The sequence below is a fragment of the Glossina fuscipes genome, unplaced genomic scaffold (assembly GCF_014805625.2).
Source record: "Glossina fuscipes isolate IAEA_lab_2018 unplaced genomic scaffold, Yale_Gfus_2 60, whole genome shotgun sequence".
Taxonomy (NCBI): Eukaryota; Metazoa; Arthropoda; class Insecta; order Diptera; family Glossinidae; genus Glossina; species Glossina fuscipes.
The window spans coordinates 7,782,459-7,802,835 of NW_023998432.1; the positions used below are offsets into that span (position 1 = coordinate 7,782,459).

At 33.6% G+C, this 20,377-nt stretch overlaps 1 protein-coding gene across 1 annotated transcript in view; it reads right to left on the reverse strand.

The window, feature by feature from the left end:
* Positions 1-20,377, reverse strand: part of LOC119637678 — a 204,603-nt gene that overhangs the window by 37,444 nt on the left and 146,782 nt on the right. Inside the window, exon 17 of the mRNA XM_038033873.1 lies at positions 5,746-5,972. Within this exon, the coding sequence (XP_037889801.1) occupies positions 5,746-5,972 (227 nt within the window). The remainder of the gene's footprint in view (positions 1-5,745; positions 5,973-20,377) is intronic.

Below are 20,377 nucleotides of genomic sequence, written 5' to 3' on the forward strand. Positions count from 1 at the left end.
TGCTTCTTATATTGAAAATATCGATTGGTAATCCTATACCGTTCACTATTACTACTCCTGATGTAGATTTGAATTTAAAAACTGTAGAGTTCGATTTAGCTCTACCCAACGATGATGTGCTGAAAATTAATATATCATTTGTTATGATGAAAGTAAGTGAAGCACTGGAAACTAAGAGACAATGATTCTCTATTAAAAGATCAAGGTGATGCTACAACGTTAACAACTAGTACAGCTGTTTCACCACCAATTGAAACACCAACAACGCAACAAGAACAAGAAAAAACAACAGAACAAACACCATTAAAATACTTTTCATTGGATGACGCTATAGAGGCATTTCGTAGATCATTAATCAATTCCGAAATGGATACAGATGGTATACAGGAAGCTGAGAAACCATTTTATAGACATTTTAATCTCAAATATGAAAATGTTAATGTACATATTCGTTGTACTTATAAAAGTATCTACGAGAAAAGACAGCTAAAAATAAATTTCTTCGAATATCGCGAATTTGAACAAGACACAATATTAAGTAATGGCGAAATTGAGATGGTTCGCACACTAGACTTATCGCGAAGGCTACCGAACATTCGAATAGTTGATCTAAAAGATTATACACATACGTATAAAATGAATATTACGTAAGGGTGTTAGTTAGTTTTCAAGAAAACTTCAAAAAAGAACAAATCAATATGAAAATCAACGATTCCACGCTATACACGATTTTAATTTTTATCAATATTCATAATGCACATTCTAGTCGACTTTATGATAATAGAATTGCTAAATTCAATGGTAATACAAGCCAATATTTAAATTTTCGAATAAAACTTCCAAACGATACAACGCGTACAATCACACATTTATCACTTCAGTTGCTAACCCAATTATCGAAAGATAAAATTTCATCAACAACAACAACAATATCACCATGAATAACAACCTTGCAGACAAATAATAATAATAGACCAGCAAGACATGGCGCTTATAAACTATTTACAATTAATGACGTAATTGAAGCTTTTAAAAAGGGTTTAATAGAAATCGAAACCAATGTTGGAGGTATTATTGAAAGTGCATTAGCATTCCACCGCCATTTTTATTTAAAATATGACAATTGTGAAATTAGAGTCAAATGTAGCTATTATAGTAATTACGTATATCGTAAACTTAATATCTATTGCTTTGAATTTAATGATATATCTGCAAATTTTGATTGTGGAGATGATGATGATGGTGGTGGTGGTGGAAATCAAAGAGAAAACTCAAACTTTAATGAAAGAGAAAATCAATATGAAGCTAGTCCAGTCATCGGACGACCTAAAAATGATATATATGTTCGAACTATTGATATCAACGATTATTTACAAACATTTCATATGAGTACACAGTAAGACACATGTCACAGGAAAAAAAATGTGATAATAAAAAAAATATAGAGATTATTAAGGACATTATCCAATATGGTTTCCGATGAAGATACAAAGAAACTCATCAGTATTCAATCACATATGGAATATTTAAACAATCTCACGATAAATCAAAACAATTATGGCGAACATTATGAGGACTGCGTTTAGTCAGACGAGAATGCTATATGTGGACCAGATACATGTAATTGCACATACTACAAGAGAAAGAAAATAGAAGGTGAAAAAGAAGCAAATAAAATTATGGAATTCTATGTAAATGTAAACATTGTACTTTTTTTAAAAAATAATTAATATAAGAAAAAAAATCTCTTTCTCTCATCATCATCATCATCAAACAAAAACAGTGTGTTTAGTTATGTAGAGATCATTACCTTGTACCAATCTGTGAAGATAAAATAATTATTATCGATGTGCAAGGTTTCTATAGTGCAAACAAATTTATTCCAAAACAAGTTTGCATCTCCGACTATGGCTTAAAAGTAAAAATTTCATAATTCAACATCCATTCAAATATTCAAAGTTAATGCTAAAAGATAGGACTACAAACAACTGGTTGTATAATCATTTTCATGGATTACGATGGGATGATGGTAATTCAACGTAAACAGATGTTGAAGAATATCTAAAGATGGCTATAAAAATACACAAAATCCAACTGTATATATCAAAGGACTTGAAAAATTGAAATGGGTGAAAAACCTAATTGGCGAAGAAATTTGCACACTTAATTTAGATGACTTTAACTGTTCGAATATAGATAAACAGATGCAAAAACAAATTTACAATACAAAATTGTAATTACCATCGTTGTAAATATAGACGTGCTCTGAAACATATTATATTACTACGAAATTTTGTTAAGTTCAGTTTAATAAATAAAGAGAATAGTGAGAATGTTTGAAAAGAAAAAAACCTGTTTTTTAAATTAAAAAAAAAAAAAAATAGATAGAGAATATAATAACATTAAGATAGTAGCATACTCATCAGTTGTTTCTATATACTCATCCGTTTATTATCCTCCGCGATAAAAAAACAATGGTTTCATCAAGAGATTTTGAAAACTTACTGAAAGCAACGATTGTTGTATTGAGGAGGATCACAGGACTTTCTCCCTAAAAATGATTGATGAATTAAGGATATGTAACAATTTATCCACTTCGCCATATATATCATAATCAATATACGGTATAAATAGATATGATTCATGGATAAATTGTATAAAAACTAAAATACCTGTGCCTGCAAACTATTTTACGAGCGATATAAATTAGCGCAGAAACTTTTTAATTTGTTTAACCTCATTTTTTTTTAGCCACAAAAATTCAGCGACATATCCTTACAAATTAACTTGTAAAGAAAATAATATTAATACCGAGCCAAAGGAAATTTAATATCATTCCAAAAGTTAAAAACTCAGGAAATATGAAATAATAAAAAAAATAATCAAAAATGATCAACTTTAATAAAAATTCCTATACCGTATCCGTTGGGTACATTGAACATAGATCAACATCGGAAATAAGTCCCGACGAACGGGACTTTCAAGCAGCCCTATTTAACTTAACCGGAGAACCGATAATGAAATCCTGGATATGCTGGTTGAATGCGTGCAGGCGCAGGTCGAAGAGTTTTTAGAGGAGCAGATCAAACTTTAGCATGAGTTTTAGGTTTAAATTTAAATAAAGGGTTATTGACGTAATTAGCGTATGTGTGCAGTTTGAAATTATTTTAGATATACCGAGCAATGCTATATCGCTATTATCCAGATTACTAGAAATAAGTCACAATAAACTTTTTTTATTTAAATTATTAAATTAAAAATACGGTTTTTTTGTTCTCTTGACTTTTTATGTTTCTTCTGTTTTTCAAGCTAAAAAAATAAATATAATTTTACAAAAAAAAGAAAAACTTGTATTTTTATGTTTTTCAGTTTTTTTATATAGTTTAGTAACAATAAATTTTTTTTATATAAATTATTAAATTAAAAAAACAAAAAACGGTCTTTTTATGTTTTTCAGTTTTTTAGGTAAAAAAGTCGATCAAATCTCATGATTTTTGCAACACTGCAAACTTCCCATGCGGTAGGGTACACTAAGTTTAGAACTTGATTTGCAACACAACACCGCAATACATACAATTAGTTTTCTATGCTGTAGGGTATACTAAGTTTAGTACTTGGTTTGCAAGACTCTGTGTAAGCCAAAATACATATGAGTAGAACCCTACCACACACACACACACATACGTACATTGCAAGATCACCACAACAACGCTCTGGATAAAACCAAAATTTGTATTAATAGCCCCCCATACATTAATTAATTAATTAATTTTTTTCTTTTTAGCACACATGATTAATAACATGACAATAATTGTACAAGTTCTAGGTCTTTTTGCGGTTAAAAAATAAATATAGGTCATCCATTAATAGTGTTAAGATAGGTCAGTGAATCAATTAAAAAAACCGCAAAACCACAAAAAATTCGCAAAGCAGAAGACAGAGCACAAATAACTAAAAAAAATGTTTCTAGGGTAGCGCATCCCAAAAGTCACTACCGGCATTATTTTTATCTTCCCAATCTTTCTCGCAAAAATTGCACAGTGACGTTAAAGGTACATATATTACCTACTGCGATTAGGACTCGCATGGATCAAAAACATATATCCTTAACATTCCACATATATTTGACAAATTTAGTACTCTGTCTGCGAAAACATAAAAGGTATAGATGCTTAAGACAACGTATTACATGTGTAAAAATCGAAAATTTTTCGTTAATTTTGGATGTGAGCGAGTTTTCCAGTGGCAATGTCTCTAATGTAATACTTGCAATAAGACTCCGCAGTCGGTAGCACGTACACTAAGCCTCCACTACATCATTTTCTACTTTGTAATAATTATTGCAATCTTCTCTGAGAAGAATATTTCTTCCTCTTATTTTCTTTTTTGTAATTTACCAGAAATAATGGAAAAAAAGTTTATTGCTTTAAAGCAAAAAGCTCTAAAATTGTTTAAATGATTGGCAATTATATTAAAAAACCAGGGAAGTAACAAGAAAGTGCGAAACAATGGTCACAACGTAGAGGAAATTAGAACCTTAAACAATCATTTTTAAAGTTTGGTAAGATTTTCTTAATCGCAATAAATTTCGTACATTGTAGGATGTAAACTGTATGTATGCCAATAATTGCTGAGATTTTAACATTAGGCATAGATATTGCTTCTAAAAAAAGGTCGGTATTGTTTTTGGACTGTTCCATTCCTCGCATGACGTCTGCAAAATTTCATTTCTATTTTAAATATTTATATATTTATATATGTCTTTATTTATCCTTTTTGCTCATATTATAATTATACTTTTTACCGTATTATCGTTACCTTATGGAAATAATGATACATATACTTGCAAATTTATTTTGAAAACTAGTCAGACGTCGCATCGGTGGCGAAAACATTTGCACATATTACATATAAAACATATGTGTGGGCTCATATACCACATTAAGACCGGATTTATTGACGTTTCGAATATACATACGTTTGCGAAAATCTGTCAACTTGATAGGTAAATTTTTTCAATCGTTAGAGTCGAAAAAATGAAGACAGGAATCTGAAATTCATCGGTTTTCGTCTTTTCTTAAATATAATTATTAGATATTTGGTTAAAGAGCTCGGTGCTAACCAAAGCTTTATGTCACGAAATTCGCGCTTTAAATTGACGGGTTTTGGAAAAATTAAGTACACAACATCTAAAAATAACAAAATTAATGTCTTCCAGCAAAAAAGAGTAGACGCCCGTATTTACTGCATTGTACCACTAAAAACTAATATATAAAATCTAAAATCATCCACTCTTTTATACAGAATATGTAAGCCTAAAAACAAAAAACCGTCAAATTAACGGATACCGTAAGTCTGGTGTTGAATATGTGTATATTAGCTATCGCTACAACATAAATTTTCTTAATTACGAAACATTTGTTTTCATAGCTATAGATGCATATATATTTAACAAAAGTGTTTATGTTCCTGCTTCCTAAACATTTGATACAACTGACCGTCATACAAATAAATCTTTAAGGAAATTCTTACCAATAAAAACAGTAACAAAGAAAAAGGAATCAGTGCAATTAATAGCTGCTAACGTAATAGCGCTGAACCTATTATGTTAACAGAGAGATCAAAGTGTACCCAATGCATGCACTTCCTTCTTAAATTATCCCTTTTAAAATTTCTTGAACACTCTTGTCTAATATAACAACAATTCTCTCTGATCTAACATATTTAAAACATATTTAAAGTTACCTTCTTCTATATCATCCAGATACGAATGTTGATTCTTGGAATTGGAGCATGAATGTAGGTGGTTTTCACATTTCGTTTTGCTGCAAGTTTTGTTTTTTTTAATTAGCTGGTCATATAGCAACGGCGTTAAATGATCGTTTGAAAAGCTAACGCTTGATGGCTTATCTTCGCTTTGTTTGCATTCAAACAGCTCAAAGTTACTTGCACTATTTGAAGTACCTGTAAATCTATAAAAAAAAACTTCATATCACATTAAATTTTCGAGAATAGAAATTGCATATGAATTTTAATATATAAATATATATATATAAATGTAATATTCATTAAAGAACTTTTGAGAGTGTTATTTTGATGTATTTCATCTCATTTGTCTATTTGTGGTAAAATAATGTGCGTTAATTTGAAGGGTTCCTTCAGATATGGTTTAACATTTTCTACTTCGTGGTTAACAATGCTATGGCAGCTATCTTTAGGCTTCGTCTTCAAAGAATAGGTTGCGTAGGTTGCTAATAACCTAACGATATGGGTTTAAAAATGGTTTTTTAATTGGGTTAGTCTACAGATTGACAACTCGCGCTTTAACGTGTGGTTAAGAGTAACACAGGTTGTGTGAGCATAACCATAGGTAACGAAATATACATATGTTTCAACATTTGAGATTAGGAGGTTAATTAGCATCTATCTCTAAGTTTGCTCTTTCATTCTCATTATTTGTATGGGCACCGATTTTCTTAATGAGGGCTTGACATGACTTCGCATTTTGTCAAACGTTTGTAAAGCAGAGCATATACAATTCTGAGTTTGAAGTGAATGTGAGTAACGGAATGCAAGTGAGTGTGTTCGTACGAAAAACAAACAAACAACAGGTTTTTGTGCAACCAATATATTTTGTTTTCTTTTTGTCGCTTATTCCAGATTCCAGTTTGAAATGCCCATAATGGGGCATCACGGACCCCGCAAAGTATATATATTCTTGATAAGCATCAAATTCTAAATTGATTTAAGCATGTCCATCTGACCATCTGTCCGTCTGTCTGTTGTAAGCATATTTCTGGTCGCAAGAATGAAGCTATCGACTTCAAATTTGCCAGAATCATTGGAAGTTCTTGCTTGCAGATTGGTATTGAAAATTGGCCAAATCGATCGATGGGTACGCCCACAGCACCATGAAAACTGAGAACACCTCTGTTTGAATAATTGGTTTTTTCTCATTATAAATCCGCCTGAGTGGCCGAGTAGGCAAGAGTCTCGACTAGCAACTCAATAGTCGTGGGTTCAAACCTCAAGTGCGGTAGAGTTTTTTAATAACAGCCGATAGCCCTAGATGCTAGTGCTTTAAGACTTTAGTCTTAGAATTTATTCTCTGGCTAAATTTATAATAATAATAATAATATAACAAATAAATGTACAAAAATTTGAACGCGTATTCTGTGGGTGATGGGGTAGTATTTGCGTACAAAAATGGAATAAAATTGACCTCGTCTACACAATATTATAGTGTATCAATATTTTATAAGTTTTTCAATACCTTTATAACGCGCAGAAGCAACCTTCAAAACACCGAAAAAGTAAACAGATTCTTGTCCAAAGTTTCAAATTTCAAATGCACTTAAACATGTCCGCCTGTTGGTCTGTCCATCTGTCTATTTGCACAACTTTGTAGAATTTATGGCAAACGTTCTCCCGTTAGCCAAAAAGAAGATATCGCCTATAAATTTCTCAAAGAATTTGGATTTGACCTCAAATTTTCAAACGGCACGTAAAAAACCTAAAATTTTCATCGTCCGTGGTAAACCAAATTTCCGTTTTTTCGATAATCTTATTCAAAATTAGTTTTCCAATATCCAGTTTATGTTTATTTTCATAATATCCTCCTGTGTACATTTCCTATTTTTACCTGTATTTTTGTAATAATAATGTAAAATGAATAGCCGCCGTGTAGAACCACTCATCCTGATACCGAAAATTGGATGAAATACGTTGTATATATATGTATAAGCAAATAAAATTCAAAAATGTGGAAATAAAATAAACAAATTAGATTAAGATAAATACAATAAGCTGCAACATAATTTTTTTAATAATAAAAAATTTCTTTATATATCTTGATGTGAAAACTTTCATTGAGATTTGTCAAGGCATATGCGAAATATAGAATCTGGAATTCTTTAATTCCTCAAAATAAACGATCAAAAAAAAAAACAAATTGTGTTTGTTACATAAGTACCCGTATTCTATTAAAAACACAGAATTATATGTGCCCTGCTTTGCAAACGTTTAAAAAAATGTGACATAATATCAAGGAAACTGGATATACTTTGTTATAATACGAGCTTCTTTTTTACCTTCGTGCGTTATGTTGTATATATTCTTTTCGTTTCTTATAGCGTTTTCTTAATCTAAACTGACTTTATTTGAATTGCTAACCTTTAAAAATATGTAATATTAATGCGAAATCAAAATATTAGTTTGGGGAAAAAGAAATCCATTATTTTTTCGGTAGATGGCTGCACTGATAGATTTCTCGTAAAGTATCGATCAAACAATTTCAGATTTATGCGCGTTGGAAAGGTGACATTTCGCAGTAAAAAAAATTCTTTTGCTGTTTTTTGTTTGGTGCATTCGGTTGTGAGTTACAGCGTGTTAAAAATGGAAGTGAACAAAGAGAAAATTCGGTACATTTTACAGTTTTTCTTTGACAAAGTCGAAAATGCAAGCCAGGCGGCTAAAATTGTGAATGGTGTTTATGGTCCCGATACTGTAACAGCCAATTATGTGCGATTTTGGTTTCGTAGATTCCGTTCAGGAATTTTTGATGTTAAAGATGCAACTCGCACAGGTAGGCCGGTCGTCGAAAATGTCGATAAAATCGGAGAAATGATCGAAGTTGACCGGCATGTTAGCAGTCGTAACATCGCCCAGGAGCTAAAAATTGACCATAAAACAGTTTTAAACCATTTACACGAAGCTGGATTCAAAAAGAAGCTCGATATTTGGGTGCCACACCAATTAACAGAAAAAAACATGATGGATCGAATTTCCATCTGCGAAGCCTTGGCCAAACGGAATGAGATAGACCCATTTCTTAAACGGATGGTGACTGGACATGGTAATGGATCACATACGATAACCCTGTACGAAAACGATCGTGGTCAAAGAGCGGTGAGGAACCTCAAACGGCCAGGAAGGTTTTGCTATGCATTTGGTGGGACTGGAAGGGGATTATTTATTATGAGTTGCTTCCATATGGCCAAACGCTAAATTCTGATCTCTACTGTCAACAACTGGACCGTTTGAAGATAGCGATTGACCAGAAACGGCCAGAATTGGCCAACAGGAGAGGTGTCGTGCTCCACCAGGACAACGCTAGGCCACACACATCTACAGTGACTCGCCAGAAACTTCGGGAGCTTGGTTGGGAAGTTTTAATGCATCCGCCATACAGTCCGGGCTTGGTACCAAGCGATTATCATCTTTTTCTTGCATTGCAAAATTTCTTTAATGATAAAAAATTGGAATCTAGGGAGGATTGTCAAAATCGACTACTAGAGTTTTTTGCAAATAGAGACCAGGACTTATATGAGAAAGGCATTTTGGAGTTACCTTTAAAATCGCAACAAATCATACAACAAAACGGTGCATATTTGACCCAAATCGGACAATCCGAAGCATGTTAAATAAAGTCCTGAAGTTCATATAAACATAATGGATTTCTTTTTCCCCAAACTAATATATGTGATATTAAAACAAAAATGTTTTAGACATTAATTCTAAAGGTATTAGGGTCGAACCCCGAGAATACTATTGAATACCATTGAATGGCAGTGTAGGCAACTATACAAAACATCTTATTAAAGAGTGTCCCATCGTGGAGTCTTGGATTCATTGGAGAATTTCTATAAGAGCAAATCATTTGGAAAATCATTGAAGTCAGATCGCAGAGTGAGCTTAGTATGTCGTAAGCAAAACTATTCGTAAGGAGAACATAAAAATCCATAAAATGAGTCAGCAAGAAAATTTGCAGTTATATTGTGTCAGAAGTTCTGAAACTTATTCCCGCTTAAAATTATTTCTTGATAATTCTCTTAAACAAGTTTCTGTGAATATATATATTATAAAGTCATTCTTTTAAAATATATCAAGCAAAACATAAACATAAAGAAAAATAGATTTAATCTTTATACAGCGGTGGTTAAAACTTAGCAAACAAACACAGACAAATATGAATGCTTTTGATTGTTTTGTTGGCATTAAATGTTGAACCTGCAGAAGCTTCTATATATGAATTATGGTCTGATTTGACTGGAAAATATGGTAAAGGCATCTATGTCCGCTCAAGGGAAACTTAAAAAATGCTAACGTAAAAAACATAATTGTTAAATTTCAAATTGTATAATTGTATAATTGAAAGTTCTAATTTTCATGAGTAAAAGCATAAGCGAATCGTCATCTTGGAAACAAAATCAACTATTTCTCTAGTTAATTAAATTCCTTGAATTGAAGCATATTTGCTGAGTACTCTATATATCATAGCGTGAACCGCTTCGCAATCAACTAAGATGCGAATTGAAGTTTTAGTTCTATATTGTTATGATCAAAGCCCCTTAGTAGTAGAATTCATTTTTGATTCTGGCTAGTATGTTAGTGTGAAGTCTGGAAAGGCAAAATTTTCGTCTAACGCAAGGATTGCCGAACCATTATTATGACATAAGTATAAATTACGTAATGAATCACACCTAATCTAGAAGTGCTCCCCATTCGGATTACTGTCTTTAAGCGACAGAAAGGATTTTGCTTAAAAAGTCGTCTTTGCTTTAATTGCTTAGGTCATAACCATATGATAGCAAAATGTCAAAGCAAAGGAAAATGTGCTATAAGTAATCTCATCACACATTGTTACAAAGTTCATCAAATGAAAGTAAAAAATCTCATTCGGAAACTTCGTAAGACATTTCTACAAGTTCAAACATCTAACAGCTTTAAACTAATTTTATGCCAGGTAATCAATCTTCTATCTGCGGAAACAGTGGAAATAACTCGGAATTCGTACAAGTTATAACATGAAAGGATAAAATACTGTTACGGAAATCCCAAATTTAGTTGATTCCAGCTAAGGCATTTTCTAAAATAATAAATTCCTTAAAGAGAAAAGAATTCAAATGTACATTTGCGAGGTGTCATGCAGCTGCAGGCCGATGAAAACGGTTACCAACAAAAGCATGTTAACGAATTAAGAATCAAGTCATAAAATTAGGTACTAGTAATATGATGGCAAAAACATATATAAATAGAATATTTGTGAAAGACAGTAGAGTAGAAAAAGAATATTTGAGTTAAACAGTCGAAAGTATTGCGATCCAGTGATACGGACTGTATCTTATAAAAGCGAATTTCATAACAATACTATAATCAACATAATTAATTCAATGGGAAAAAAGAGATTCACATTGAGAGTGTTGATCCATCAAGAACCACATCGTTCACGCAAAGCGCAAACAGCAGAAGCTCAACTTGGTAACTCGCAGTTCTAGATACCATGTTGGAAATCTTATATAACAATCTACCGAAGAATGTAATTTGATCTTAGCAGCGAAAAGGAACAATTTCGACTAGAAATATCCGTTTTAGTTTTGACTTCTCTCACTTAACGTCTTCCAACAGTACTATTCGAAATTGAAGGTATATGTGAATTATAGGAATTAAAATTAACAGATGCTTGTAGATTTCAATCAAATCCAATTAACGTTTTGGTAGGAAATTACGCTTTTCCCTGCATATATTTAAAAGATTTTAAAAAAAATCTCTTTCATAAAGTCTTAGCTGAAAATACTTTGTATGGTTGCATACTAGTGGTCATGCTGACGTTGAAGCGTCGTGATCGTACACAGGTTCGGTTTCTCTTCGCAAATCAAAACTTAAGAGATCGGCTGAAGCAGATTCGGGAACAAGAAGAAGCCCCAATAAAATTTTTTGTGTGAAGCAAAGTTTAATTTTGTAGAGATCATTCTAGCAACACGTAAAATGGAAGTATGTTGTAAGGTTATCTTTCAAGGCAAAACTTCTTATTGAAATATAACTCAGAAAATCACAATTCTTCGATTATTTTATTACCAAGAAAACGCGCTTGCCACGAAAGATGAACTCCTGAAACCATATTTCGGTGTTGACAATATGTAAGAAGCAATTTCTGAAGAGGTTCAGACTTCAAACTTTCCTTGCCACATTCTGCGATATTACGTCCTGACAGTAAAACTATTCGCATAGTACTCTATGCATCAAAACCACTTTGTAATGGTTCCTCTTTAAATAACATATTAAAGAAGAGTCCTAGCCAGATGTAATAATGATGTTATTGAATTGGCAGCAGTATAAATATGTGTATGAGGGATATTGAGATATGCATTCTAACCGAGGACAGAAAATTTCATATAATTAATTTTCAAAGATTTCACACATCTCAAATATCAACGAACACACTAGGCTATTATCTTAACACAGTAACCTCTCAAATTAATTGTGGACCTTTTCTGGCTTTCGAATGCTATTTCTTGCCTTACCATGAGTCATCAAAAATGTTGAGGTACGAAACTTATTTTGATGACATACTTTCTGGAGTATATTCAATACCCGAAAGAGTCCGTGCAGATTATCGAATATTTGAAATCCGCAGGGTTTCCGTGAACAAAGCAACTCATAATTACTGAAGCAAATAAGTGCTAATAGCCTTTACCATTACAATTTTTACAAAAATTTCTTCAATTCTTTGGCACTAATATCGCTAAAACGTTAGGTTTTTCATGGAGCAAGTCTAGAGACGGATTTAGTTATACCCAGTATACTAATAGAGTTCAGTTCAAAACACGAAATTTCTTCTACCATTGCTAACTTGCTTGATACAAAAGGATGGCTTTGCCTACTACTTAAAATCTTCATGTAGTAATTATGAATAGAAACTGTTGAGAAAGTTCCGAAAATGCTTGCACATGGAAAATGTTAGTTCGGGATTTAGCTCAATTATCCGATCAGATACCTCTTTGGCTAAATTACTCCCCTCCAGATAAAGTTTCTCTTCGTGGCTTTTGGAGCGCCTCTACCAGAGCCTTCTGCACTGCAATTTATCCGTGAAGAGAGATAGAAATAAGGTAACATACACTCATTTATTGACAGTGGAAAGGAAAGTAACACCAAGTAAATCAGCCAGTCTTCCCAGACTAGAATTATGTAGTGTCGTCTCGTTGGGAAAATTAATTTCCTATCTTCAAACGTCTTAAAATTGCCGTGTAAACAAATTGTTTGTCGACAGATTGTTGCTTGTTAAATTAGTTTGCACAATCACCAAACGCTTCGACAAGTTATGTTACCAATAACACCTCATTAATTTTTTAATTAACTTCAAATGCTTCATGATGACATGTTAACTGGCAAGACAATCCTCCTCATATAGACACGGGCAGGTCCCATTCGCACAGCTTGCTGCACACTCTCCTATGGCGGCATGACCCTTCGTGGTTACAACGGTTCGTGATAATATGCTCAATAAACTTTTTTGTATCCATGAGCATTACGGGTCGTTGCCTATATGTTCTGCTTTATAAATCATTCACTTTGTAAACACAAAACTTAATATTGGCTCAACAGCACAACAAAACATTATCCTGAGAAATATCAGATACTCGAAACTTTAAAATGTGTATTGGGATGTACTGAATGCAAGAGAACACGTGTGTAAGGTTAATTTAGTGGGTTTCTTTTTCGTCAATTTCCTTATATGCGTAAGTACTGTCAGATGCAAAGTTTAGTAATTTAATGTGAAGGCAAAGACACATAATGAAACCTGACTCGCCCATCCTTAGGCCGATAATTTACATTTTATTGCAAATAAGAGAAAATTTAATTCAATTAAAATTTTGATAGCTTTACCATGTATTGTGAGCCTGAAAATTCTCTCGGTGTTTGTTTCTACATCAGCCTGAGTTGTTGCCGTAGTTGTGGAAGTGGTTGTTGATTTAGCGGGGCCGACGTGTGACCTCCTTGTCATTTAGTTGGCTCTGGTACGATGTAGTGAATAGATCTGTACGTGAAAGTATTCGCCCTATGGTAGAAATAGCTGAGTGCTGTTGTACATGTCTTCACTTAAGCAATTATATGTATATGCATAAGCAATGGAATCTGCAGTTTTTGATGTTTCTGTGTTTGGTTCTTACTTTTGGGGTGTTAATGTGAATTGTTTTTGTAAACAAATTTGCCTTCTTTTTGGAGAAATACTATTATTTTTCCACATATCTACCCAATTATTACGTTTCTACTACATGTATACTTCTCCTATTAATGTTATTTAAGAAAAAAAATTGTTATTGTAATTATTGTCGATTTCTACTTCGACGATCAGCTGACATTTCTTCCTTGGAAACTTTCAGTTGTGCACATGCGAACGCTAAAAGCAGCATATTGAAGATGAGCATTTGAATTAAATAGACTAGGAATGCGTGTGATATATACTTGTCAGGTTTAACCACAAAAATTTATATAGCTGAAACAGCGCAGTTGGTGTAGGCGCCGCGATTGAAGTGTAAGTTTTGGTGTTGGGTGCGGGGCTCGACACAAAATGGAGTCGTGCTCAATTTGTTCTTGTTTAAATGTCGTTTTGTTCAAAACCGAATGTTGATGGGAGTTGAGAATTTCGAATAATATAGTTATAATAAGAATTTTTTTTAATAACTATAATGTTCCAGGTTCAAGTAACACGAGTGTCAAGTTAATTCAGTAGTTTTCATTTTTACTATTTCAACAAATTTAATATGAAGGCATTGCCAAATCAACATATAGAACCCTTAGGTTGATAGTGTACATTATATTTCAAATAAGAGAAAATGCAATTCAATTTAAATTTTGATAATTTTACCAGATGTTGTAGGTCTTAGAATTTCCCTGGTTTGTTTCTACAACGGCATGAGTTGGTGCCGTAATTGTAAAAGTGATCGTTGTTGTAGCAGTTGGCAGAGCCGACAAAGCAGTCATCTGTGGTGAGCCGCTTTACACATATCCCAAAGTGCTGTTAAATTGATGATTAATGTTGTTCAATATTTGATTTAGATGAAGTTTTTTGCTATTGCGACTTAATATGGAGCAATATGATCTACGATGAAACTGTTGCTTACTAGTCGCTTCCATATAGATAGGTTGGGGTTCCTATAGTCTCAAACAAGCACCTATTGACTTTATGTATTTAGATAATTCTTAATGTATTTTGATTATTGTTCTTGTAACTTGACCTTTGTTGTTAGAGTCTTTAATTTGGTGAAGCGAATTCTCACAGAATTTTCAAAAAGTATTTTGAGATTCTCCTGGTGCACAATTTGAGGTGTTTCAGTGGTTAATAAAGAATTATTGAATCATCGTCTCTACAAGTCTACTTGAAAGTTTCCACAAAGTTTTTAGTTTGTTCATTGGTTATTGGATGTCCACGAGCGGTAAGTATTGTTACGGCAATTCCAAATCCTGTTCATTCCACCTAAGTAATAAAATCCCTAAAGAGGCAAAGAAACGAATACACATTCGCAACGCGTCATGCAGGTGCCGGCCGAGGAAAACGAGTACCAGAAAAGCAGGTTAACGGATTAAAAATGAAGCTATAAAATTAGGTACAAGTAATATGCTGGTAAAAATGTATATAAATAGATTATTTGTGGAAGGGAGAGTTAATAGAAAAAGAATATCGAGTTGAGCAGTCGAAAGTGTTACCAAAAAATAAATGGTGAATAATCCTACATTTAAAGAAATATAATTTTAAATAAAAGAACTTTGAAGTGCACTTCTATTGAACAAAATATCCACGATCCAGTGATACAGACTGTATGTTAGAAAAGCGAATTTTACAACAGTATGCATTGATTAAATTTAACGACAAAAATTCTTAAAATTCGCTTGACGTCGATTGTCATGTATTATCATTACCAACAGTTTTAAGTAGACCGTAACTTCAAAAAAGTTCGCCTAATTTAATTCTTATAAAGTTTGACGTGCTATTTTTTATTTGGAATACTTCAACCATTTCGAAAAGAAATCAACAATCCATAAAAAGGAGTTGCTATTAATCCGCATAATCCATCTCTACTCTGCTCCGAATTTATTACAAGAGGTTTAAGGATTCAGTCAACTCTTTCCGGACTACTTCGTATCTCTTGGCAAGGTTTACGTGCTTATATCATTGATTGTATTTCTTTGTTCATTCACGGTGATCATAGGCTCGTCCTTACAATGCCAAAATATGACATATGCAATTGATCTAGTAACTTTTTTTGACATTTTTGGGGTACAATAGTTCTATATCTCCACATAACGCAATCATATTCTACTGACATTCCATTTGCTTCTTTCGAGGAGATTTGAAATTATTATCTCCAAATTCATTGTCTGTTGCTTGAAGAATTGCGATCGCAATTTAGACAAAATTTGATCTTTACGAGTTTCATGTGCAATGTCCTTAAAATTGAGATATAATTGATTTTCAATTTCGGTTAGATTAATATATGTGCTCTCTTACTAGTCATCCAAAAAATTTATGTATGACAAGCATCACCAATCTTCTGATTTTCCATTACTGGTCCGTTTAATGTTTTAAACAGTATAATGAAAGCAGTATACTATTAATCATCACCTCTGTAACTGTACTGAAGCCATTGTTGGTAATGATGCAAAGATGCAGATTAACTGGTTATGATCAGTTCTCAGTAAATATTTTATTTTTGTAACAGAAAAGACATTTGCCAATGATCTTTTTCGAAAGTACTATAATTTTTTCCGTTTATGGTTAAAGCTGTAGATATGAAACATATCGGTTTAAAATAATCGATTATTAGTCCGTTTTTAAATGCAACATGAAGCGTAGGCATATCGCCCTTTCCCCTCAACTTGATCAAAATTTTTGAATTCATAAATGCTTCTAAATGCTCACCAAATTTACAACACACTGTTATAGTTTTTACTCCGGCGAACCATTCAGCAATCCTTTCGCCATCATCTTTCGACGCATTATGAAAGCTTTTTCTTTCTCGACAAATGATTGTTGGTGGAACATAATGAATGCGCAAAGTTTCACATAATTGTTCGTAAGGTAGGCTAACTGGAGATTGTGGATTACACAAACCCTGTAGTACAGAATAACGAACACTCTCTTCTTGGCAGTTTATTTCACAAATATGAGTGTTTAGCCTTTCTATTCAAATATTGCTTCCTGCTCTTGCTGGAAAAAACTCCACTAAATGTATTCTCATCGTCAACTTGTGATGTACAGAGGGCAAGACTCTCGTGTGTTAATTTAATTCAGTAGGTTTCATTTTGTTAATTTCATTGGATATGTAAGAACTGCCTGATGCCGAGTTTAGGAATTGGATATGAGGGCATTGCCGGATAACCACATCTGACATATATCAAAAGCAATTCTGCACGCGATTAACTCGTTTCTAGATGAATGTTAAATCATAAGAGCAAACGGACATTTATTTGAATCAAAAATTTTAAATTTTATTATTAGGTTGTGGACACCTTTACACGCCACATTTAATTCGTTTTCACAACTTTTAAGTTGCGTTGGTTGGCAGCTAATTATTCGTATGGTTCAGACCGAGCTCTGCCTAGACAGACGAAAGTGCCGGAGAAAGAGTATTGTCAGTTTTAGTAAAACTTCAACTTTTTACAAACAAAAGCTTTATATGAATGTCATGGCTCGATCACCTAAGGATTGCTGCGTATTTGCTCCTCCGTTTCAAGCAAGTAGGGTAAACTTCGTTGCACCGTTTGAGATAAAAATTTCATATCTGCATAAAGCTTCTTATTTGAAGGACTATGTGTGCACAGTTGTTTGGTTTCCTACAAGAACTATTTACATTGAATTATGCTCCCATTTTTTATCGTTAGCTTTTCTGACTGCTTGTGGGCGGATGAAGAATTACTCAAAAGATTATAACCGATAATGGACGACACTTTTTGGATGCAAGCCGCCCACTTATATGTCAATTTATCTAGTTTATAAAGAATGTCACCGTAGAGATCTATCATAGATACCTTATGCATTCGTTCGTTTAGTGGTTATTTATTGCTTCCCAAGCGCTTCATGTGGCAGATCTCTGGAAAACTGCAGTGAACAATTTCAAACATAACTTTCGTAGATTAGCAGAAAAATTAAATTTATTACGCTCATTGCCAGAATTGAAACAGTTTTAAAATTTCGCTGCATTTTTTCATTTTCTGAAAATCTCTTTGCTTTTGCGACTTTGACGCCAAGTCATTTCTCACGTGGCACTCCATTGCTATCCATTCCAAAAACCACTTTTGCAAATTTGTTTATTGTTAATCGATGAAAAAGTGCTAAGCCGCTTCGTCATCAAGTAGTTATTCGATGAAAACAAGGTTGCCTCAAGTAATAAGTGGGCTACGCTTTCCATCAATCAAGCAAGCAAGCAAGTATAGTTGCTGTCATGAATAAAAAGTTACCGTCCAATGATTGGAAACAAGGATATACCATAAGACCTAGGTAAAGCTGTCAGGGTAACACGAATGAAAACTCAACCAGGACATATTACTCGTCCAATCACCAAACTATGTGTTATATCGTTTCGAAATCCTCCAAATTTCTACTGCAATTTAGTATCTCTGTCCTTTTCTTAACTTCAAATCTCGCTGTACGATATTGTAGGATCCTCCCCTCCTTTAATCATCAGCGACGTGTTGATTTTGATCGGGCTAATAAGTATTGCCACAACTGTTTAGCAAGAAACCAACAAATGGCCGATTGTTTTTCTGGCTTGCGATGCTTGGAATGTGCCGAATTTCATTACACATTGATTGAGTCTGGTATATATGCCACAGTTATTTTCCCACCAGGAAGAAAAGTACGAAATCAAGTCATCGAAGTGAGCATACCAGCAAAAGACCGTTGCAGCGGTCCACATTTTAATAATAATTCGCGTCGAACTTCTCACCAGCAACATCACATCGAATGTATTCATATGATTTCCCGAAATCAGCGTAAGAAGGCTAAACATAAATGGAGAAAACTGTTTGAAAGCGTAAAGCAGGGTAGTGAGGTCGCCAATATTTACCAGATGGAACACCAAATTAACCATAAAGGAGATAGATTAGCGAAGTCAATGTGGCGACGGAGTGTGTGCTGGCCTTCAACGAAATGAGGGAAGCGTGTAAACGGCCTAGTGGAAATGTTTGAGGGCGATCAGAGACATTCCATAAATCAGGCCATGAAGCACGCCATTGAGAGGATGGTACTGAAGACAACCAGGCTCAGCGTAAAGGGAAACAATCGCAAGCCTCGCAGGACTAAACACAGGCAGTGCTGGGAGCAAAAAGACCGAAAAAAATGCCACAAACTCAAAGCAAAGCTAAGCGAACACAGCTTGTAGAAGTAGTGGAGCCGACTGCGAAACCCTGTTACATACGTATACGAATTGGAAACCACATCATCCCGCTTTCGGCTATTTCAGTAAATACCACGTAGCAATAATCGACAATCGACTAAGATTTCAAAAGAAAATAGAATATGCGGCAGATAAGGCAACTACGAACTAGCCGATCTTTTCAATAATAATGCCAATGATTAGGCGACCTAGAACTACCATTAGGAAAATGGTGGTTATCCCAATTTTGCTGCACCCACGCCTGTTATGGGTCAGTATGATGGTTAACATGAGACGCATCCACGAAAAGAAACTGACATTAGAACCTTCTTTGGCGGTAAGCGGGATGGGAGAGCGTATCAACAGACAGATGTCCCTTCTCGCTCACGTCGAAAGTATCACACTAGACAGTTGTCCCTTCTCGCTCACGTCGAAAGTATCACACTAGACAGAAAGTCCACTTGCTGTAGTAAGCTATCTCATGGAGTTTATTAGCGACGATCGTTGTTTTCGACACTCTCTATACAGTCTCGTTATGGTAGCTCAACGACATATATGAACTGTGCGATCACGAAAGAGGATGCTGAGGTTTCTAAGTTCAATTGCCGCCAACATATAACGTATGGGTGGCCTAGAACGGAACCGTATAAGTACTTTTACGTCCACATTATTCATGATAATGGAATTCCGAAAGAAAAAGGAAACCAACGAGACTAGTTAGAATGTTCAGACTGTTACTTAATGTAAAATTGACAAAATAATTATTAAAAATTCAAGTAAACTTTATTATATTAACTTGCAAAGAAAGTTGTATAAGTTCGTTGAATTAATGTACTGTGAATAAATTGACTTTACAAATATTTTTTTTCAAATTTTAAAAATCAGAAACAAAGAATGAACGAAAAGTTTGTAAAAAGTTCACATTAAAACTCAACACCAAGTAAAGCCACACTATTGTAAATGACAGCTTAATCCTAAGTAAAACCGTATCATTAAAACTGGAAATTAGCACTCAAATTTAACTAAGCAAACGTTTTACCAAAAATGGTAATTAAAACTAGTCCTACGAAAAATGTATTAATAAAAATTTCTTATGTTGACATTTAAACCTAATAAAAGCATATTATATCTAAAATTGGTGAGTTTCTGAAAACGGGTATATATACATAAAAAGAAGAATCTGCAAATAGTGGTGTCAATGAAGTGTTTTAATCGGAAAGGGA